Source organism: Lissotriton helveticus, chromosome 10, assembly GCF_964261635.1.
Source record: "Lissotriton helveticus chromosome 10, aLisHel1.1, whole genome shotgun sequence".
In the NCBI taxonomy this organism is placed as follows: Eukaryota; Metazoa; Chordata; class Amphibia; order Caudata; family Salamandridae; genus Lissotriton; species Lissotriton helveticus.
Genome location: NC_136071.1, coordinates 1,102,661,262 through 1,102,683,188, shown reverse-complemented (window position 1 = coordinate 1,102,683,188; position 21,927 = coordinate 1,102,661,262). Strand labels below are relative to the sequence as shown.

Genomic DNA, 21,927 nt, shown 5'->3' with positions numbered 1-21,927 from the left:
ATTATTTAAACAAATATAGTCACATTCAGTCACCACAATCAAACAAATGTAGTACCACAGGAATTTTTAAAACACACATAGATCATTTAATTATATATTCATTAGTCATTAAAAATGCAACAATGCGAATTATTGCATAGCACAATCAATGTAACAAAAACAAGCAATGGTAATGCATCGGTTTCGCCTATGTGAAGAATAATAAGCTGTTTTTATCAATCCCTGTTCGGGGCAAAGGAAAGAGCTCCCTGACAAGTCTCATGGGAGTGGAGAGGATGTGGCGTAGCAGGCAGATCTGCTGATCAAGAGCTGTAGATCCAGGTTCAAGTCTTAGCGACGCGGCGTTCTGTGATTCTGTAAGGTCATTTAATCTCTCCGGGTGATAAATTGTGTTATGTAAATCTGCTGCAAGACAAAAAAGCAGAACGAGGCAAAACTTTATGAAAAATAGTACTACCAAAGCAGCTATTAACAGTATTTCGGCTAAGGGAAACTGACAAGAGAAGCAGATGAGTTATAAACATTGGTAAACGCAGGAAAAAATGGTACAGCCAATAGAAATGAAGGAAAAGTAAGTGGCAAGCACACAAACCAATGAAAAGTCTGGAAAGGGCGGTGGGAGGATTTAAACCCCTCTTAAGTTTATATGAAAAACAATAGATTTCACAAGCATAGTACTGCTGAGAACTAATAACATGGGGGAGAGGAAGTAGCCTAACGGCTAGGGGGCTGGACCTCAAATCTGGAGAACTGGGTCAAGTCTCAGCAAGGATGCGCAACATCCTGTAATCCTGGGAAAATCAGTTAATCTTCCTGTGCCTACTAAAAATGAATGTGTCCTCATTTAACGCAACTGGTGCTTGTGTAAAGCGCTCAGATACCTTACACCTTTGGGTCAAGTTCGCGCTATATAAAACTCTGGAAAAAAAGAAGAAACAAATAACAACACAACATTAGGAACAAGCATTTGCAATGCAATAGGTCTCGCAATAGGAAAGTTTGAGCTATTGGTATTGTAAATGACAAATGTTTTATTTATGTTTTGGGTTTGAAAATAGCGAAATGAATAGCTTTGTCATTTACAATGCCAATAGTTTCAACTTTCGCAAATGTGACACCTGTAGCATTTGTAATGTAATATGTGTTGTATTTACGTGACTTAGATGTATTGACATTACAAATAACAATGGCTTTTATTTTTTTTAAATAATTAATACTTAAATAAAAGTTATTGTAATTTATAATGGCAATAGCTTAAAGTTTTGTAAATAACTTTTGTGAAGATTATGTTCAGTGTATTTTATTGTGACAAAAATCCAAAACACAGAAGTGGAATATTAACTTCTTTTTGTGACATTTGTAATAAAGCTTGAAACATTGAGAGAACATATTTTAACAGTTGTTGTTGAATGGTTGCACAGTTTGATGTGGTGGCGCTGAGTGATGTTGTGGTGGCGACAAGTGATGCTGCGGTAGAGCATAGTGATGTTGTGGTGCCCCTGAGTGATGCTGTGGTGGTGCTGAGTGATGCTGTGGTGATGCGATAGATAGATAGAGTGAGGGCGATAGATAGAGTGATGGCGATAGATAGAGTGAGTGCGATAGATAGATAGATTGATGCGATAGATAGAGTGAGTGCGATAGATAGATAGATCGATGGCGATAGATAGAGTGAGGGCGATAGATAGAGTGAAGGCGATAGATAGATAGAGTGAGGGTGATAGATAGAGTGAAGGCAATAGATAGATAGAGTGAGGGCGATAGATAGATAGACAGATAGATAGATAGATAGACAGACAGATAGATAGATAGATAGATAGATAGATAGATAGATAGATAGATAGATAGATAGATAGATAGATAGATAGATAGATAGATAGATAGATAGATAGATAGATAGATAGATACAGTGAGGGCGATAGATAGAGTGAGGGCGATAGATAGAGTGAGGGCGATAGATAGAGTGAGGGCGATAGATAGATAGATAGATAGATAGATAGATAGATAGAGAGAGATAGATAGATAGACAGACAGACAGACAGACAGACAGACAGACAGACAGATAGATAGATAGATAGATAGATAGATAGATAGATAGATAGATAGATAGATAGATAGATAGATAGATAGATAGATAGATAGATAGATAGATAGATAGATAGATAGATAGATAGATAGATAGATAGATAGATAGATAGAGTGAGGAGAGATCAGAACATACACTGGACCACCCCCGAGTACAGTCGAGTGGAATTGCCAGGGCTTGTTTCTGTTCCCAGTTCGGTCGTGGTACACATACGTGCATCGGCGTCATGTGTACAGCAGACAGCGTCTGAGCAGGATTAACGCTGGTGGAAGACATCTACCCACATCAGTGCAGAAGATTATAGCCGATGTTCACAGCTTTTCCATCACATTAATAAATGCACAGGCATGAACAGAAAAATGTATCATGACATATGTACAGTACTTCCTTATCACCCACTCCAGGCATCCACTCTACTGTGAGTTATTGACATGGTGAAGGTGCTTTACCTGCAGGGGCCGGGTAAGTGACTGGCACAGGTTAGACACATTTCACACTCTGGGGCATCACTGCATTACCAACATGAATGTCAGTTTTGAGTAGCAGACCCCTGGCACTGTGAGCAGACCCCTGGCACCGGGAGCAGACCCCTGGCACAGTGAGCAGACCCCTGGCACTGTGAGCAGACCCCTGGCACAGTGAGCAGACCCCTGGCACTATGAGCGGACCCCTAGCACTATGAGCAGACCCCCTGGCACTATGAGCAGATCCCCTCACACTGTGAGCAGACCCCTGGTACTGTGAGCAGACCCCCTGGCACTGTGAGCAGACCTGTTCCTATTGTGAAGCGCTCTGACACCTTCGGGTAAAGTCCGCGCTATATAAAAATGCATAAATAAATAAATAATAAAAAAAACCCTGGCACTGTGAGCAGACCCCTGGTACTGTGAGCAAACCCCTGGAACTGTGAGCAGACCGCTGGCGCTGTGAGCAAACCCCTGGTACTGTAAGCAGACCCCTGGAACTGTGAGCAGATCCCCTGGTACTGTGAGCAGACCCCTGGCACTGTGAGCAGACCCCTGGCACTGTGAGCAGACCCCTGGAACTGCGAGCAGAACCGCTGGTACTATGAGCAGATCCCCTGGTACTGTGAGCAGACCCCTGGCACTGTAAGCAGACCCCTGGAACTGTGAGCAGACCCCTGGCGCTGTGAGCAGACACCTGGCGCTGTGAGCAGACCCCTGGCGCTGTGAGCAGACACCTGGCGCTGTGAGCAAACACCTGGCGCTGTGAGCAGACACCTGGCACTGCGAGCAGACTCCTGGCGCTGTGAACAGACCCCTGGCACTGCGAGCAGACCCCTAGCGCTGTGAGCAAACACCTGGCACTGTGAGCAGACACCTGGCGCTGTGAGCAGACACCTGGCGCTGTGAGGAGCATCCTTATGTCTTGCACAGCTGAGCAGCCCCAGGGACATGCTAGCGCTTTGATCATCATATTAACAACACTCAGCGTTATGTAATTGGGAAAACTTTGGCATATTTGAGCAAAACTTAGATTTGTATTGGAAGAAGCCTGGCATATGATGGCAGAGCCCTGGTATATTAGAGATGTATTTAAAATTTTAAGGGGCTATTAACTGACAGGGGAGCAGTGGTGAACATTCAAACTTGGTGTCATTTCGAAAGGATTTTCTGTAGGTTTTTTCCAGAGGACATATTTTATCAGATAGATGCTGCTTCCCCCGTGGCACAGACTACTTTGCCTGTTATGTGTCTGGGGTTGTGTAAAAGCCCGGTTCAGATCTGTTGTTCGATTGTAACTAGAATTGTAGTTTCGTTTGTATACATATATGCTCAGATTTAGAAGCACACAGAAGAGGAGCTATACATCTGAGCGCGCGCACACGCCCTCTGATTTCCCCGTCACTATTATCTAAGTCCATCCGCCGTCCTAGGAGGCCAGGGGAGGGCTCGCGGACACTTGGACGCAGTCTGGGATGTCTCCTGGGGTTCACAGGCCCCTCCCCCACCTTTGTTCTTTTCTCCAGTATATGGACGGCAGGAATTTCCCAGAGGTCTTCCTGGTCTTTCCCAGAGGGTGATTCCAGGTCCAGGTTACACCTCGCCCCGCCCCTCACAGTGATGTCACTCTACATAGGGCTTTTTTAGGGGAGATCACTTCCCCCTTAAGCGTATTTAACCCCTGGCTGGAGAGAGACACAACACCTGCCAGCACTAGAGGCCCCCCCCCCCTTCCTGTCAGCACCAGAGAGAGCGAAGGACTGTCCCAGGACAGGGACAGAAAAGACCCCTCCAGGTGGACAGAGAACATCTATCTCGAAAGACAGCGACTGATTGAGACCTCTCTTGGAGCTAAGACTGACTGCAGAGACAGAGGAGACCTCCCCAGAGACTGACTGACGCGACAGAGAAAACCTCACTAAGAGCAGCGGCAGACATCAGGGCGCAGGATGCTTCAAGGCGCCTTCCAGGTGAGCCCCTGCTACAGACATCCATCGGGGGTCGCAGCTGTAACGGCTGTATTTGTATATTTTTCATCAGTTTGGGCGCATCGTTTGTTTCCATTGGTTAAACGCCTGTCTCTAGGTCTCGAAATTCAATTTGTTTTTATAGAGATTTATTTTAAAATAGAGCAGAGAGGGCATTTACTTATTAGAAGATGTACTTGGTCATAATACTCCTGTCACGCGTGTGTTCGTCTTTTATTTCACGTTAGCATTCTTGACATTTTATAATATTTTTTAATGTTTTTTCCATTTTTAAATGTACGTTGATGAATAAATTGATTGCACCTTTTATTCTGACCTCATCGTGTGTTTTCTATCGTCTGCTCTGAGTGCATTAGTCATGTGTTTCTGTTCTGTTCATGCTATGGATGTGCATGTCTACCGTGACGTAACAGGAGCATCTTAGGTAATTAAGGTCTGTTATAAGAGGAGTTTGGGACTGGATTGTAAGTTCTTCTTTCACAATGTGTAATAATGCACGTTACTCAACGTTTTCAATTAGCCATAGTCTTTAGAGGCAGCCCTGAGGGGATTTTTCAAAATAACACTCCTTTAGCCGATCAAAGTCTGTGCCAATAGAAATATGGGGTCACAGGTGACATGGTTGTGCCATTTGGTAAACCCTGGTGGTACACTGTGCCCTAGGGTACAGTGCCCATTCCACGTCCATGACAGGAGCAAGATGAACAGTTCATACTGTGCCAGCTGATGTCATGCCCACACTGTTCTGGTGCCAACATCTCACCAGAGTGCCTGCACCAGAACAGACACCACCTCAAGTGCTAACCTGATGTGCCAAGGTGCTGGCATCATCTCCCAGCGTGCTGGCGTCATAGGCCAGAAGACGGGCATCCTCTGTCAGAGTGCTGCGACCAGATGTATGCCACTTTAAGGTGCTGGCATAACATCCAAGTATGGTTCCTATAGTGCCGGGTACTTTCCTTATGTGACAGGGTGCTGACTTCATTTGCCAGGGTGTTGGCATAATTTATCAGACTGCTGACATCACATGTGTGTCCAGATGCTGGCATCACATGCCAGGGTGGTGCCTGTAAATCCTGGGTGGTCTTCAATGCGCTAGAGGCGCTCTTTACATGGACCAGGTTTGATCCTTGAGACAGAGTGGCTGCGGTGCCAGCCTGCAGCTAATGTGCAAGTCTAGGGCTGTTTATAAACCAGGCTTTATTTGCTGATATGCCAGGCAGTGACGTCTTATGTGCCATGCTGGGAGAGGACATGTGCCCTCCTAGGATTGCTTATATGCAAAGTTGGGATTGCCCATGGATCAGACTGAAGTTTCTCATTTGCCAGTGTTGGATGCAGTTTGACAGACTGGGGACTCTAACAGGGACCACCCTCAAATCTCTCCTCTGTTATTTATCCTGCTCTGTCCTTTTTCCCTTCTCACCTTCGTTGCCCTCTGCTATGCCCTTCTAGCCCATTACTCCCCTTTCCATGTTCTGATTCACTGCAACAACTCAGCTAATGTCACTCTCTTTCTTCTTTCAGAAGCCGCAGGCCATCCTCAGGGTGTCTAGGAGGGTGCACACTGCCGCGGTGGAAGGTAAGTGTCTCTGCACTCACAGCCCCTGGTATGAGGTCTCTCTGTATTTTGTGTCCAGTTACTGGTTCTGGTATCACCCCCCCCGGTCTTGGACCTCTCTCTATGTCCTGAGTTCTGGTGTCACTCCCCCTTGTCTGAGACCTCTCTCTATTTCCTGAGTCCAGTTACTAGTTCTGGTGTCACTCCCCCTCGTCTGAGACCTCTCTCTATGTCTTGGGTCCATTTACTGGTTCTGCTGTCACTCCCCCTGGTCTGAGACCTCTCTCTATGTCTTGGGTCCATTTACTGGTTCTGGTGTCACTCCCCCTGGTCTGGGACCACTCTTTATGTCCTGGTCCAGTTACTGGTTCTGGTGTCACTCCCCCTGGTCTGAGACCTCTTTCTACCTCCTGGGCCCAGTTACTGGTTCTGGTGTCACCCCCCGGACTGAGACCTCTCTCTCTACGTCCTGGATCCAGTTACTGGTTCTAGTGTCACTCCCCCCCCCCCGGACTGAGACCTCTCTCTACGTCCTGGATCCAGTTACTGGTTCTGGTGTCACTCCCCCTGGTCGGAGACCTCTCTCTATGTCATGGTTCCAGTTACTGGTTCTGGTGTCACTCACCCTGACTTGTGCCCCTTATGCCATGGTTCCAGTTACTGGTTCTGGGGCTGCTCTCTCTGGCTTGAGTCTTCTATGGGTCTACACTCCAAGGGTCCTGAGTAATGATTGTCCCATATACACATGATCTGGTTCTGGTCCGGATCAGCTGGACTCTTGTCTCATGCCAACCAAGAGTGCCAGTAGTTCTGATCCTCTCTCTTCTCCTCATCCAGCGCTGGAGGGGAGGCCCCTGGAGAAGGCGGTCACCAGCAGCTTTGCTTCCTTCATACATGGAGTCCAGGCAGATCACCTGTCCCAAGCTGTGCGGCACCGAAGCAAGCGTATGATCCTGGACACCATCGGGGTTGGACTGGTGGGAAGCACGACCCATGTGTTCAACATCGCCCTGGGATACTGCCAGGTAAGAGGAGACATGGAGCACACCAAGTAACACACCCTGCAACACACGCCCGTTAAAACCCATTCTAGAAAAACTGTGTGACAATCTGCCTGGGATACTGCCAGGTAAGGGAGACATGGAACATACCAAGCAAGGCATTATGCAACACACACCCATAAAAACACTTCAAGGCCAACAATGTGGCCAACACCCTGGAATACTGCCAGGCAAGAGGTGATATGGAACACATCAGGCAGCACACCATGCAAAAGACATCCATTAATATCCCTTCTAGGACAACAGTGTGCACTATCTCCCTGTAATCCTGCCAGGTAGGAGAAGACATGGAAGACACCATAGACTACACCATGCAACACACAGCCATAAAAAACCCTTTTTAGACCAAGATTGTGACCATCTTCATGAGATCCTGCCATGTAAGTGGCAACAAGTGCCGCACCATGAAACACACCATACAACTCTAAAGCAACATGCATCCATTAAACCGCTCTAGACCTATGCTGACCACCTCCCTGTGATCCAGCCTGAGACGTGGGCCACAACAAGCACACCCATTATTCACCACCCAGCCAATACAAACCGTCTATGCCATAATCCTCTCGGGAGCCCATGTCTTAAAGGGAGGCGGGGTCCAAACCAGAAAGCACACCATGAAGTACATGCCCACTAAACCCCTGTATATCAGAAGAGGGGACCATCTCCAAGGGTCCGCTCAGTTAAAGTGAGGCTGGGAGCAAAACAAACACTAGAACCTGTAACACACCACCATTAAAACATACTACCAGGACCCAGAAAGTTAGCATGGCCTTGAGATACTTGAAAGGTAAAGGAAACTTCGACTAAAAAGGCAACGTCTCATGAATCAAACCATCCCTTAATCAGAACCTCTTCAGACTTTAGTTGTTCAGTATCACCAAGAGATTTTACCTGCTTATCGGAATCTTGGAACTAAACAAGCATTACACCCTGGACTCCCCGTCCATTAAATAACCCTCTAGAACAGTGTGACCAGTTACCTGAAATAATAGGTGAGAAGAGAGAAAGACCAAGTCATAAAATCCACCTTGAGTTTTCACAAATCATTCCCTAGGCTCCCTTCATATGTTAAGCAGTGAATATCTCGAGACGCTGCCAGGAGAGCGGGTATCATCAGGGTAAGCAGCTAAACATGGGGACCTCTGATCTCTTACACAGCTATCCTTCAAAAACACTACTCCTGCTCATGGAGATCCCTCACCTGCTCCTGTCTTTCTCCTAATAGACCTCTCTAGGGATGAGATGTACCATCCTGTCTTTAGAGTTGAGTTACCCATCCTCTCACAAGCTACCTTCTTCCTCCACTAGATGTCTAGGTGCTCTGTTCATTCATCACTTTATTCTCTCTACAACAGGACATGTTCTCCTTGTCTGCGATCAGCTCTCTGTACGGAAGGAAAAAAATGAGACTCCCTCCCACGCTGGCTGCATATGTCAATGGAGTGGCGGTAAGGAATATGACAGCTGCTTATCAATGTATCCATCAATCGTAGACTAGGAGCGATCAGTTCATGAGAATTTTACTCCTATACACTCTCCCCCGGTGTTCAATCTTGTCTGTTTCCACTTCTGTGAAGAGTCTGTATTGGGCAATGGTGCAGTCACTAAAACATTTTCAAATATGGATCCTCCATATCTGTAAATTGTTTCCGTAGGTCGATGACTCTCTGTTTACCATCACTTCCTGGTCCCCTTCTTGAAGCACCTCCTAACCCTCTTCTCCTCTTCCACAGACTCACTCCATGGACTTCGATGACACTTGGCACCCTGCCACTCACCCCTCGGGTGCTGTGCTGCCGGCTCTAATGGCTGCTTCCCAGATGCTCCCCGCGGGCTCACGACCCAGTGGCTCAGACTTCCTGTTGGCATTCAACGTGGGCATCGAGGTGCAAGGAAGACTCATGCATTTCTCCAGGAAAGCCAGCAATATCCCCAAGAGGTATGTGTGATGCCCACAAAGGACATAAATACTCCATGACCAACAGAGAATGCCCTCAGGTGGCTGCAGTATCTCAAGTCATTGGTTATGATGCTAAAATAGGGTAAACATAGCTCATGAGTTATGAGTGAGGTCCTTAGAGGGGGTAATGTTATGATCTGTGCCTGATGTGCACAAAGGGCAGATATATCCCAAAGAAGAGCCTGTGATGCAAAAAAGATCATGTATGTGGATAGCACACAATGTAAACTTGGTAAAGAATATTTTTCTGTTCACTGTAACTGGATTATATATTTATGTCAAGTGCTTGATTAGATCTTAGCATATTGTCAATGCCTCCTCACACTGCATGATGGCTTTAATGGTACATATCTGACATGCTATTAGCATATTTCTTTACTTCACACTTATTATTAGTACTACCTATGCAACTATCTTGCTATTAACCTTATTCCATGTCTGACACTGTTCTTTGTATCTACAATCAGATTCCACCCACCTTCTGTTGTTGGCACCATGGGCAGTGCTGCTGCCACAGCAAAACTTCTTTCATTGAATGCAGACCAGTGTGCCCATGCTCTGGTGATCGCTGCGTCTCTGGCAGGGGCACCTATGGCCAATGCAGCGACTCTTGCCAAGCCTCTCCATATTGGCAACGCCACCCGCCTTGGGATGGAAGCAGCACTTTTAGCTGCCCGCGGGATGGAAGCCAACCCACTAATCTTGGACGATGTGCCCGGCTGCTCAGGGTTCAGTGCTTTCTATGGTGACTACCAGCCCTCGCCTCTGGCAGTGCCAGATCAAGATTACAGCTTCCTGTTGGAGAAACAAGACATCGCCTTCAAGAGGTTCCCAGCTCACTTGGGCATGCACTGGGTCGCAGACGCTGCCATCTCAGTCAGAAACCGAGTCATCAATATAATGGGGTCCTTCAACCCCGCTGCCATCCGCTCTATTCTTCTGAGGGTCCCAGTCTCCAAGTATATCAACAGACCCTTCCCAGAGTCAGAGCACCAGGCCCGACACTCCTTCCAGTTTAACGCCTGCACAGCCCTTCTGGATGGCAAGGTGGGCATCTCTTCCTTCAGTGAGGACAGCCTCAGGAGACCTGACCTCATCAACCTGTTGAAGAAGGTGGTGGTGGAACACCCTGAGGACAATGTGGCTAACTTCGACAAGATGTACGGAGAAGTAGCGCTGCTCCTGGACAGCGGAGAGATCGTGACGGGCAGATGTGACACCTTCTATGGACACTGGAGGAAGCCCCTCACCCAAGAATCACTCCATGAGAAATTCCTCTCCAACGCTAGCCATGTGCTCCACCAAGACCAGGCGGAAGCCATTATTGAAGTGGTGGAGGATATCGAGAGCCTGGCAGACAGCTCACACCTGGCATCCTCCCTGTGGTAGAGGTGTAGACAGCTCACACCTGGCATCCTCCTTGTGGTAAAGGTGTAGACAGCTCATACCTGGCATCCTCCCTGCACTAAAAGTGTTCAATCAAAATACATCCCTCTCACAAACTTTGAGTGACCTACCTGGAGCTCTCATCTTTAACATAAGTTGTTTTATACAAAATCGAAAATCGCCTCAAGGAGAGGAAAAGAATCTAAACATTGCATACAACAATGAGTGACAGTCATGTACTCTCCTTTCATGAAAAGTGCTGTCATGTCTCACAGTACAACAAGGTCCCCTTTCACCCATACAAATAAGAAGCATCTGGCTGGCCAGAAACTATAGGATTGAGATTCCTAGAACCTCATCAGTACTTTGACAGGACTGTAAAATGTTATTTTTTATTTATTGTTATTTAATATTTGTTTATTGTTAAAAATGAGCCCAGAACTCACTGAAATAGCATGTCTGCTTCACAATGAATGATTCGCCCCGGGAACCAAAGAAAGCGACAAATTAAGTCTATGCAAGGACTTTCTATACTAGTCTCTCATGTTTTGTCAGTGAAACATATTTTGTGCTTTCTTTTATTTATTTATTTTTTAATAAACTCCCTGTATTTATTGTACAATGGATGTAATTTTTTATACAAAAATAAGCTGACATTTTAGATGCTAACTCATAAGGGCGTGATGGAGCAAGGTAAAGAACAAGATTTTGTTCAAACTTGCTAAGTTAATCTTCCATAACAGAAGTAATTGAATTAACAAGCATGTGGTGAAATTATTAATCAACTTAGTTTTAAAATGCATCCATCAGTACACGCGGGATAAACTAATGTGCTTTTTGATGCAAACGCAAAGAAAAATAATAAACTAACCTTGTCTATTGTCTTTGTCAGTATTAAATGCGGTTGTTTAACTAATGGCATGTGCTTATTTAGTGTGCTTATGTTATGTCCTTTCTGTGACAAAAGCTCATGGAGATTCGTGCAGTTCAAAGAAGAAAAGTAATTATGAACGCTGCTTGTGTGTGCTTTGCTAGGTCACTAAATATTAACGGGTTTAATTAGAAATGGGGGTGGGTAACAGAATGGGTCTCAATTCTCTAATTAATTGATGTCTTGTGTTTGTTTAATAATAGTTTCCAAAGTGAGGCCTAAAAGTTGGTTCAGAAAATGGTTGACAGAGCTACAGACGCGAAAGCTTGTCCAGAGTGGAGCCTTGCACATGCGCAGATGTGGAGATTTTTACCGCACTGTCATCAATATTAGAAAAAGAAGTTCTTGGTTGTGCTGAACGTGCTCTCGGAGAAAAAGGCTCAAGGACAGGAACTTAATGTGTCTGCCAAGGCTAGGAAGTCAATGTTTGAAACTCGAGGGAAAACAGTATCTTTCTTGAGGAAGCCAATAGACGTGGAAGTAAAGGACAATAAGGCTTATGTAAAGCCTGAACTTGGTCAAGAATCGGAGATGATTTTATACTTTTATCATGGACTGACACAGGACAGCCAATGAAAAGCCTGGATTTTCAAGAAAGAATGTAAAATGTAGAAAGTTTAGCTAGACAGAAAGGTATAAAACCTGACATTATGAGCAGGAGGGCGCTTCTCGCTTTCCGAATCCTGATTGACGTGACATGCTGTTGGACTTCTGGCTCACGTAAGGACAGCAGACTTTAATTGATTTTTCCTTTCTAGGTGGAGTGAGAATTAGACAGGGAAATAGATTTAGGGAATGGAAACTGTTATTCAGCTAATTTTTCATGTTTTCTGAGCTTGCCTTGAGAGTGTCAGTTTATTAAATCATTTCCTTATTAAAATGCTGCTTTCTTATTTGCTTATAAAATAAAGATTCATTAACGTAAATGCTCTTTCTTTGAAAAATAAAACTAATAAAAATTAGATTTGAATAGACAAGCTGGTCTTGTTTATTCATGGTCTAGTTTCCATCAGTTGATCCATTCGCCTTAGTGGCCTAATTATAAATGATAAAAGTTTAAAACCATGGTGAGAATAGATAAACTGCAGTTGTATATAATTATGTAAATAGTTTGTGAATAGTTTTGATTAATTAGGTCACATGATTCAGTTGCTCAAAAATTGCCTCGTTGGTTTATGGGCCTTTATATGTGTTTCATGATTAATGGTGAGTTTCATGGTGATAGGTAGTGTTTGTGAGACAGTTTTCAATCTGAGCGCTGGATCAATTACTTGGTAGCAGAGTTTGGTTACTATGGTAACTGACATGTTACATGGTAAATACATAGAATTGATGACTAAAACATGTTCATGAGAGGAGTCACTTGCTCTAATCGTTTCCTGCTTCCCGGTGCTACAGGAGTAGCCTGCTTCTGTGCGTGGACACTTTGCCAGCGTGAGGAGGGTCAGGCGTGAGGCCGCAGAGGAGGTGAGAGGCGCGGCCCGGGACTGCGAGAACCAGCCTTCAACACCCACAGCTGTGTCCTCTTCCCGGGTGAGCCGTGCCCCCTCCCAGTGCCCGCCCCCATCTGAGTGCTATTTACTCCTCGCGGCCCCCGCTCCGCGGGAGCCGCTCGTGAGAGGAGTCACTTGCTCTAATCGTTTCCTGCTTCCCGGTGCTACAGGAGTAGCCTGCTTCTGTGCGTGGACACTTTGCCAGCGTGAGGAGGGTCAGGCGTGAGGCCGCAGAGGAGGTGAGAGGCGCGGCCCCGGGACTGCGAGGACCAGCCTTCAACACCCACAGCTGTGTCCTCTTCCCGGGTGAGCCGCGCCCCCTCCCAGTGCCCACCCCCATCTGAGCGCTATTTACTCCTCGCGGCCCCCGCTCCGCGGGAGCCGCTCGTGAGAGGAGTCACTTGCTCTAATCGTTTCCTGCTTCCTGGTGCTACAGGAGTAGCCTGCTTCTGTGCGTGGACACTTTGCCAGCGTGAGGAGGGTCAGGTGTGAGGCCGCAGAGGAGGTGAGAGGCGCGGCCCCGGGACTGCGAGGACCAGCCTTCAACACCCACAGCTGTGTCCTCTTCCCGGGTGAGCCGCGCCCCCTCCCAGTGCCCGCCCCCATCTGAGCGCTATTTACTCCTCGCGGCCCCCGCTCCGCGGGTGCCGCTCGTGAGAGGAGTCACATGCTCTAATCGTTTCCTGCTTCCCGGTGCTACAGGAGTAGCCTGCTTCTGCGCGTGGACACTTTGCCAGCGTGAGGAGGGTCAGGCGTGAGGCCGCAGAGGAGGTGAGAGGCGCGGCCCCGGGACTGCGAGGACCAGCCTTCAACACCCACAGCTGTGTCCTCTTCCCGGGTGAGCCGCGCCCCCTCCCAGTGCCCGCCCCCATCTGAGCGCTATTTACTCCTCGCGGCCCCCGCTCCGCGGGAGCCGCTCGTGAGAGGAGTCACTTGCTCTAATCGTTTCCTGCTTCCCGGTGCTACAGGAGTAGCCTGCTTCTGTGCGTGGACACTTTGCCAGCGTGAGGAGGGTCAGGCGTGAGGCCGCAGAGGAGGTGAGAGGCGCGGCTCCGGGACTGCGAGGACCAGCCTTCAACACCCACAGCTGTGTCCTCTTCCCAGGTGAGCCGCGCCCCCTCCCAGTGCCCGCCCCCATCTGAGCGCTATTTACTCCTCGCGGCCCCCGCTCCGCGGGAGCCGCTCGTGAGAGGAGTCACTTGCTCTAATCGTTTCCTGCTTCCCGGTGCTACAGGAGTAGCCTGCTTCTGTGCGTGGACACTTTGCCAGCGTGAGGCGGGTCAGGCGTGAGGCCGCAGAGGAGGTGAGAGGCGCGGCTCCGGGACTGCGAGGACCAGCCTTCAACACCCACAGCTGTGTCCTCTTCCCAGGTGAGCCGCGCCCCCTCCCAGTGCCACGCCCCCTTAGAAGTCCTGCCTACATCAGCAATGTCAGTGTCGCGGCCCGCGGGACGCGCGCGGGACGCAGCCCGGGGCTAAGCCCGGGCAAAGGGCGGGCCCTCTGTGGCCCTCCGGGGTCCGAGGGTGCTGGGCCGGGGCCATATCCCCTGACAAGTCTGTTCCCCACCAGCGCAAGTACTTTGCTATATGAGACGGAAACTGCCCTGGAAATATTAACCACGCATGTCCAGCTAAGTTCCTAATTATACCCCATAATGCCCTCTAAATTGGTAACCATGGACAATTTTTTAATTAAAAAGGTTGCCCAAATCAATAGTAATAGAAGGGCATCTCTGGGGTTGGACCTCTCTTCTACGACTACTCTGGAGCAACCACTTATTCCCATAGAGACTCCCCTGTTAGAGGAACCCCCTGTCCCTGTACGCAAGACAATTACTGCAGTTGCCCTGATACATGCGGGCCAGAATGATGAGGATTCCAGTGTCCCAGTCTTCCTAGGGACAGGTATAGGCTCTTCTGGATTACACGAGCTTGCAGTAAAGGAATCACCACGTAGATTTAAAAAAGCTCGAGTGAGGCGTAGGGGGAAGCAAGGGAAAAATAGTTCTAAGCATCCAGAAGGAGGGGGGGTTGAGTCTGTATCTTCATCAGTTTTTATAGGAAATAGATTAGGTGCATTTGGTGAGACAGGAGATACTACTGTGCCTAAACGACTTGGTGTTTCTTGTCTCCTGATTGATTTTTCAGACACAGGGGTTGTTGCCAATGGCGAAAGCGTTGCCAATGAACCCAACATGATTAACAACCAGCCATTGTCCAGTACACCTACTAGTGTATCTGTACTGGACCTACTCACTGGGAATGATAGTATTAGGCTGTCAGGTTCACCGAAACTCCCCACTGAGTCATCTCCCATGTCCCCTACATCCCCCCCTCATCAGGTCAAGTAATGAAAATAGGGAGGGGAAGTCATTGGGAAGTCAAGTATATAAAATACGGGAAGAGGCTGAGAGTGTTTCCCAATCAGAAACTGGCGAAACCCCCGGTTGTGAGGAAGCTATGATGGCCAAAATTGTAGATCTTATCAGGGGAGTGATGCAACCTCTCCTTGACAGGACTTCTACGATGTGTGCACATCTAGACCTAATTGAAAAGAAGGTTGAACAGAATTCCCTCCTCCTATCAGATCTGGTAAAGGGGATAGGAAACCCTAAGGAAAATCCGCTACCAAAATCAAATCCACCTGTGAAACCTTTAGTAATAGGTCCTCCCTCACTGCAAGTATTAACGACACCAGCACAAATAATATCAAAGCCTAAGCAAAAACCAGTGAAAGAGGGAGTAAACTCGGCTAGCCCGGCGATTACATTAATCACCCCGACCCCACCGATGGCCACACCACAACCGGTGGCTCCTGTAACTAAGGAGCAACCGTCTAAGGCAGGGGGAGGTCAAATTAAAGATGCTAGTAAGGACATGGTAACGACTAAGTCGAATATAGCTAACAATAATCCCACTGTCCCTCCAAAAACTAAAACTAAAACTAACCATAATATAGACCTAACCCCTGACTCTGCCCCTTATGTTATTGTATTGGCAGGGGTACCGGAACTGCCTGCAGGTAAATGGGAAGATCAGGGAGCGCTACGGAACAAGGTGGTGTTCTGGCTCCGTGATAATAGACCGTTACCCGCCTCAATAAACGGTGAAATTCTAAGCCTAAGGCGTGCTAGCTGGGTAGGAGTGAGGCCTAAGGACAAAATTGGTGATGTTATAATCATCAATTTTAAGGATCATAGGGCCGTGAGGCATATCGGGGACTGGTTTGATGTTAGTAGTAGTGATTCAATTTCTACGCATCTCCTCTCTTACTCTTATCCCTATGCACCCCCGAAAAGCACCAACAACTGGGGCAGGGATAGTCAACTTATTAGGAAGCCTCCTCAACAACGTCGGAGGTTTGGAAATGCAAGATTATGGGACATGGCTGGGTTGGAGGGAGTACCGTCCCAGTTGGGTAATCATGGTTATGTAAATGGTCAAGGTTCCTCCCTTTACACCCAGAGACCGGAGGACTATTATCCCAGATATGGGTATCCATCCTACCAACACCCCCCTATCAGCGACCATTACCCATTACATCTGGAACCCAACCCTTACCAACGTACATTAAGGAACTACAGAGAATTACTACCAAACATGTATAATTTACCAATCCAAAATCGATACCAGATTTTTTCTGGTTTGGATGGGGTAGATTGACAACAAGCCCAGTTCCCTATAGAATTCCTGGATGGGAATAAGCCCCTGTCTCCAGTTCCCGAAATGTGCACTAAGGATGGAGTTTCTTTCTCTTATATCATTCCTAATGGTATAGACGCCCCTAGTGAACTTTTACAAGAACCTCCTGTATTAAATAAGACTTGCGCCTCCGATAGGCTGACACCCTGTGACAGTGTTCGTCTGGATCAGGTGCATTCCCTTGTAGGTGTTAATAATAATGGGAGTAGGGGAAAGATAGGCATTGGTTCAGGGCAGGCGAAGAGTACTTTTTGTGAATTGCTCTTTTGGAATGTAGCTGGGCTGAAGCAAAAAATTACTAACCCAGCCTGGGAGTCTGTAATAGGAGGCAAGGATATAGTGGCCCTACAAGAAACATGGACCCAGGACCCTATCCATATAAATGGCTATAGAACCTTTTTTGCCCCCGCAGTTGGAGGCCATTTCGGTAGGGCAAAAGGCGGTTTGACTACCTATGTTTCTAACCACCTTAAAATAAAACAGGTCCATTGTCACTTAAACTCCAAATACTTCCAGTTAATAATTCTTAGAGATCTTAAAAGAGCAAAGGTGATTATTATTAATTTTTACAATAATGTCCCGAGGGATGAAATCGTGGTCGCGATTAAGCTACTTAAGGAGGAAGTTCAATTAGAGGTAGACAAAAATGATAGAGAACTAGTAATTTTATGGGGGGGGGATTTTAACTGTTCGCTTTGTACCAAAGGGAGTCAGGGCCTATGCGGTCTAATGACCGAGAGAGATGTGAATTTGACCCACTTCGATCACACTTTAATGGGGGATTTGTTGAATGAAATATTGTTTATGTTTGACTTAGGGTTTGCCAATGAATTAGCGTTAAAACCCACACCCTTTGTCCCGACCTTTGTTGGTAGAGGTTCATCCACCATTGACTTTATCATCGCCTCCAGTAACCTTGGCCATAGAGTCGCGACGGTTACTAACATTCCATTGCCCATAAGTGATCATTTTCCCCAATGCCTTAAGATTGTAGATCTCTTCCAGGACCCATCTACGGTCGCGACACTTGTTGAGGCAGCGGTTGATGTGGCTCTTGGGAGACATAATGGCTATTCACTTAATTGGAGTAAAGTAATCCCCTCGACTTTTTTCAAGGAACTCTGGGAGGCGTGTTCTACTAGTTTTACGATCTGTCTGGGGCATAACTCTAGTGGTGATCAAATAATTGACCACTTTGGCATAATAGCTGCAAACATAAAAAGCAGTTTAAGGGTGGAGTCGAAGCGTAGAGGTAAGGGCCCTAGGAGCTGGTTTGATAATGCATGCCCCAGGGCTCTGAAAACTCTAAAACATGCAGTGCATAGAAGCCCCAGGGATATTGGCGAAATTAGATCATGTAGGTTGGCATACAATCAGGCCCTTAAAGCAAGGAAATCTGCATTAAATAAGGAGGCCATTGACTTACTCTGTGAGGCTTCAAAGTCAAAAAACCCTGCTGCATTTTGGAAAGTAATCAACACCCCTTTTCCCTACGAAACCCATAAGGCGCGATTGGAGATCGCTATTACTGAAGATAATTGGGTGGACCATTTCTCCAACCTTTACAATGTACAGGTCGACACTCATAGTAGCGATTCTCAGACCAGCTGGGACTCGGATCCAGGTCCAAATCTGGTTGTTTCACTTGACGAGGTACTGCTCGCTCTAAGAGCTACTTAAGGAGGAAAGGCAGCAGTACCTGACGGGATCCCCGCGGATATATTCAAAGAAAACCCTGAAATCTGGGGCCCATTGTTGGTACAACTTTTTAATGCGGCCTTATCAAGGGGCCTAAAGGAGTCTTGGTTCACTTCAGTCATTGTTCCCATTTATAAGAAGGGCGATAGAAACAGCTGCGCCTGTTATAGGCCAATCTCCCTTCTTGATTCCTCAATCAAAATCTTGGGTCGAATAGTGTTGGCAAGACTCCAAAGCTGGGCGGAGGAAAACGAAATTATGAGCGACCTCCAATTAGGTTTCCAAAAAGGGATTGGCACAACCGAACAAGGCTTAAACTTGATGTTACTGCAACACAAATATATAAGGATTAAGTCGGAACGCTTGTATTTTACTTTTGTGGACCTCTCATCAGCGTTCGATTGTGTGTCGCACACCAAACTGTGGGCAGTTATAAAAACTTTGGGAGTGGACACGACTATCATCTCTTTCTTGAGGGAACTGTACAGTGGAGCCACAGCTTCTGTTCGCTACGGCAGGGGGGGTGAATGCTCCAGACAATTTAGTGTGGGTCGTGGAGTGCGCCAAGGATGCGTTTTAGCACCTTTCCTTTTCCTGCTTTACATTAATGGGCTTGAGCACCACCTGTTGCATGAGTGCGGGGATATGCCCAGAGTGGGGAGGAGGGCAATCCCTGCATTAATGTATGCGGATGATGCCGTGCTTATGGCACGCACTCCCCGGGCTCTGCAAAAACTAGTAGTATGCTTCGAGAATTTTATGGTTAATCTAGACCTGCTAGTTAATTGTAGCAAAACTTTCACAATGAACTGTGGTCCCAAATCAGGTAAACCGATGAAACGGATGATTTTAAACAACGTTCCACTAGACAATACCCCAACTTTTTCGTATTTAGGCATTTTATTCCATGAGTCAGGTTCTTGGACAAGTGCCATCAAGGCGAGAACCCTTTTATTTATGAAAACTATCATGGCTTTAAAGAATTTTGTAAGAAAACTGGGCAGGAAGCCGATAAAAGAAATGATAACCATTTACAAAGCAACATGTGTGTCGGTGGCTATGTATGGCTCAGGCTTGTGGGGGTACTCAAATGTTGATCCAATTCAGGTTGTGGAAAACAAATTTTTGAGGGAAGTCCTTGCTGTTCCACAGTGTGTTGCCACTTTTAATTGTCACGCTGAACTTGCCCTGTCACACATAACTGACATTATTAAATTTCAACCCATCCTGTTGTGGCACAGGGTATGGACTACAAACGAATGTGTTTTGAACCGGGCTCTACTACAGGACACCCTCAATTTGGATCACGTGGAGAGATCACAATGGTTGGGCTACGTTAAGAGCTTTTTGACTGAGATTGGGTGCTATTCTTATTATTCGGATCCATCTACAATGGATAGCATCTCAAGGCGCTCACTGAAGGCCCTCTGCTTGGCTCACCTTGAAGCTAAGAGGAGGAGAGTTGAATCTCTAAAACATTCAGTACAGTCACACCTCCTGACCTTATGTGAGATTAAGTCTGTACAGCCATATCTATCCCTGCCTAAGACAAACTATGATCGTTTTCTTTTAACTCGATTCAGATTTTGTATATTTTTTAGATTGGTGTCACTTCCAAAAATGAACTCATGGATACGTACTTTGCCCTTCTGCCCGTGCGATGTCACCTCACAACAATCGGATATCCATATCCTTTTTTTTGCAGACTCTATAGTGCCTTACGTAGAGAAATTATAATTCCCTTTTTAAAAGAAATGAATTTTACCAGATGTCGCCCAGCCTTTTTAGAGCTCCAGAAAATGGATACGGTTTTATCTGTATCTGTGGTTTTAAAATTTTTAAAGAGTGTTTTTAAACTACGGAAACATATGATAACAGAAACCTGATAAATGTCTAGTTCTTTTTCCGTTTTAAGAATCTGTCTTTTTGGTCCTCGGTATTGAACTTACTCTAAGAGCTGTAATTATTGTAATTTGTTTGTGATGTTTGTTACTTTCTTGGTTACTTGTTTTTAACCGAATAAAGATCATTGAATCTGAATCTGAATCTGACTAAAACATGTTAAGTTTGTTCAGTTGTTATATGTAGTCGTAAGGTTTTTTCCAGCAGTGTGAAAATTCCTGGTTTGCCGGCATGAGAAGTGTGACAGGTGAAGTTACACAGTGCATTTGTTCTGTTTCAAAATAGTGGTATTGTCGTATATCACAAGTGTTGTGGACGTACAGCACAAGTTTAGGGATTTTAGGTGTAGAATGTAGAATGTATAGTGAGGGTTGTCTATGAAATCGTAGCCTTCGAGTATAGGGACGTATGTCCTGTTTTAAAACTCTTTGTGAAAAGAGTAATAGAATTTATCCAAGCTTGAATGAAGGGTAAGGAAGCGTTGTCTATCTTACTGGCGAGTGAGGATTTCTCCTAGTGGGTTAAAGTCCTACTAAGATTTATGTATGCATGGTTAAGGATTTTCCTGTTTGAAAGTGTGTTAATGAATTTGTAATATACGATCAAGTGAAACTCTGAATTGTCTCTATATGAGCATTCAGAGAGAAACGAGTTCGTTATTACCTGCTAGAAGGGTAATGTAGCCTTACTTTATCAACGAATATAAAATATTCTGTGAGAATAGCGTAGTCTATTTCACGCAAAAGAATACTTGAATGTTTGGGAAAGCTATCACTTTATTTTAGTGAAACAGACAAATGGTTTGTTTTTGTGGAGTTACTAAGTGAATTCACTTGAAAGATTTGTAAATATGGTGCTGTGAAAATATTTTGTAAAGGAGGTGTTAGTTCAAGGAGCGGAGCAAGGGACAGAGAAGCTGCAGCGGCAGCATACGTCACAGGTGTCGTGCTGTGATTGGCTAACATACGTCACAGTATTCGCGCACTGATTGGCTCATGTGACTAGGCAGGTTTACAGCTGATTGGCTCATCCTGAAAAGCAGTAATTTTATTGGTTGAGCAAAATAGTGACGAAGCTAAACCCGATTGGCTTGTTGGTAAGTTTCGCGCACGGATTGGTTGATATTGCGGAACAACAAGGAAGTAGTTACGATTTTTTCCGAAGTAAGGGAAATTGTTTAAAAACATGGATTACTATTACATAAAAGAGAAAAAGAAGCTTTCATGGTTTCAGAAATTGAAAAACAAAATTAAACCTGACAAGAAAATTGAAACGCGAGGTGGAAGATTACTTCATAAGTACAAAACACCTTCAGCTTATATGTTAGGTGAATATGGTTATCATACTTGTCTTTGGATTGAGAATTGGATGGAGTATACTAAAAATGATGGTACATTAGCATGGCCGGAAGATGGATCATTTAACATAGGGGTTTTGAAAAATTTAAGAGAAAAGATGATAAACCTCGTACAAAAGCCTAGACCTACTCAATTTGAGGCTTTAGCTGAATGGGAGGATGAAATGTTTGAATTAGAACGAGAGAATAGAGGAATACCAAGAGGTACTGGATTAGGTCTTAATAGGGAAACACATGAGGATAGAATGCGTCGATGGAGACGTCAAGACATGTGTGATGGCTTGTGCCCGGCAAGAATATTTAATGAGGTAACTGGTCAAAAGAGTGCCCAAAAGAAAA

General features: G+C 45.8%; 1 protein-coding gene across 1 annotated transcript; it reads left to right on the top strand.

The window, feature by feature from the left end:
• Positions 1 to 6,041: 6,041 nt before the first annotated feature.
• LOC144784183 (cis-aconitate decarboxylase-like) lies at positions 6,042 to 10,509 on the top strand. The gene is made up of 5 exons (XM_078662850.1): positions 6,042 to 6,120; positions 6,937 to 7,124; positions 8,516 to 8,608; positions 8,894 to 9,099; positions 9,588 to 10,509. The coding sequence occupies exons 1-5, from the start codon at positions 6,042 to 6,044 to the stop codon at positions 10,507 to 10,509; spliced, it is 1,488 nt and encodes a 495-aa protein (XP_078518976.1).
• The last annotated feature ends 11,418 nt before the right edge of the window (positions 10,510 to 21,927 follow it).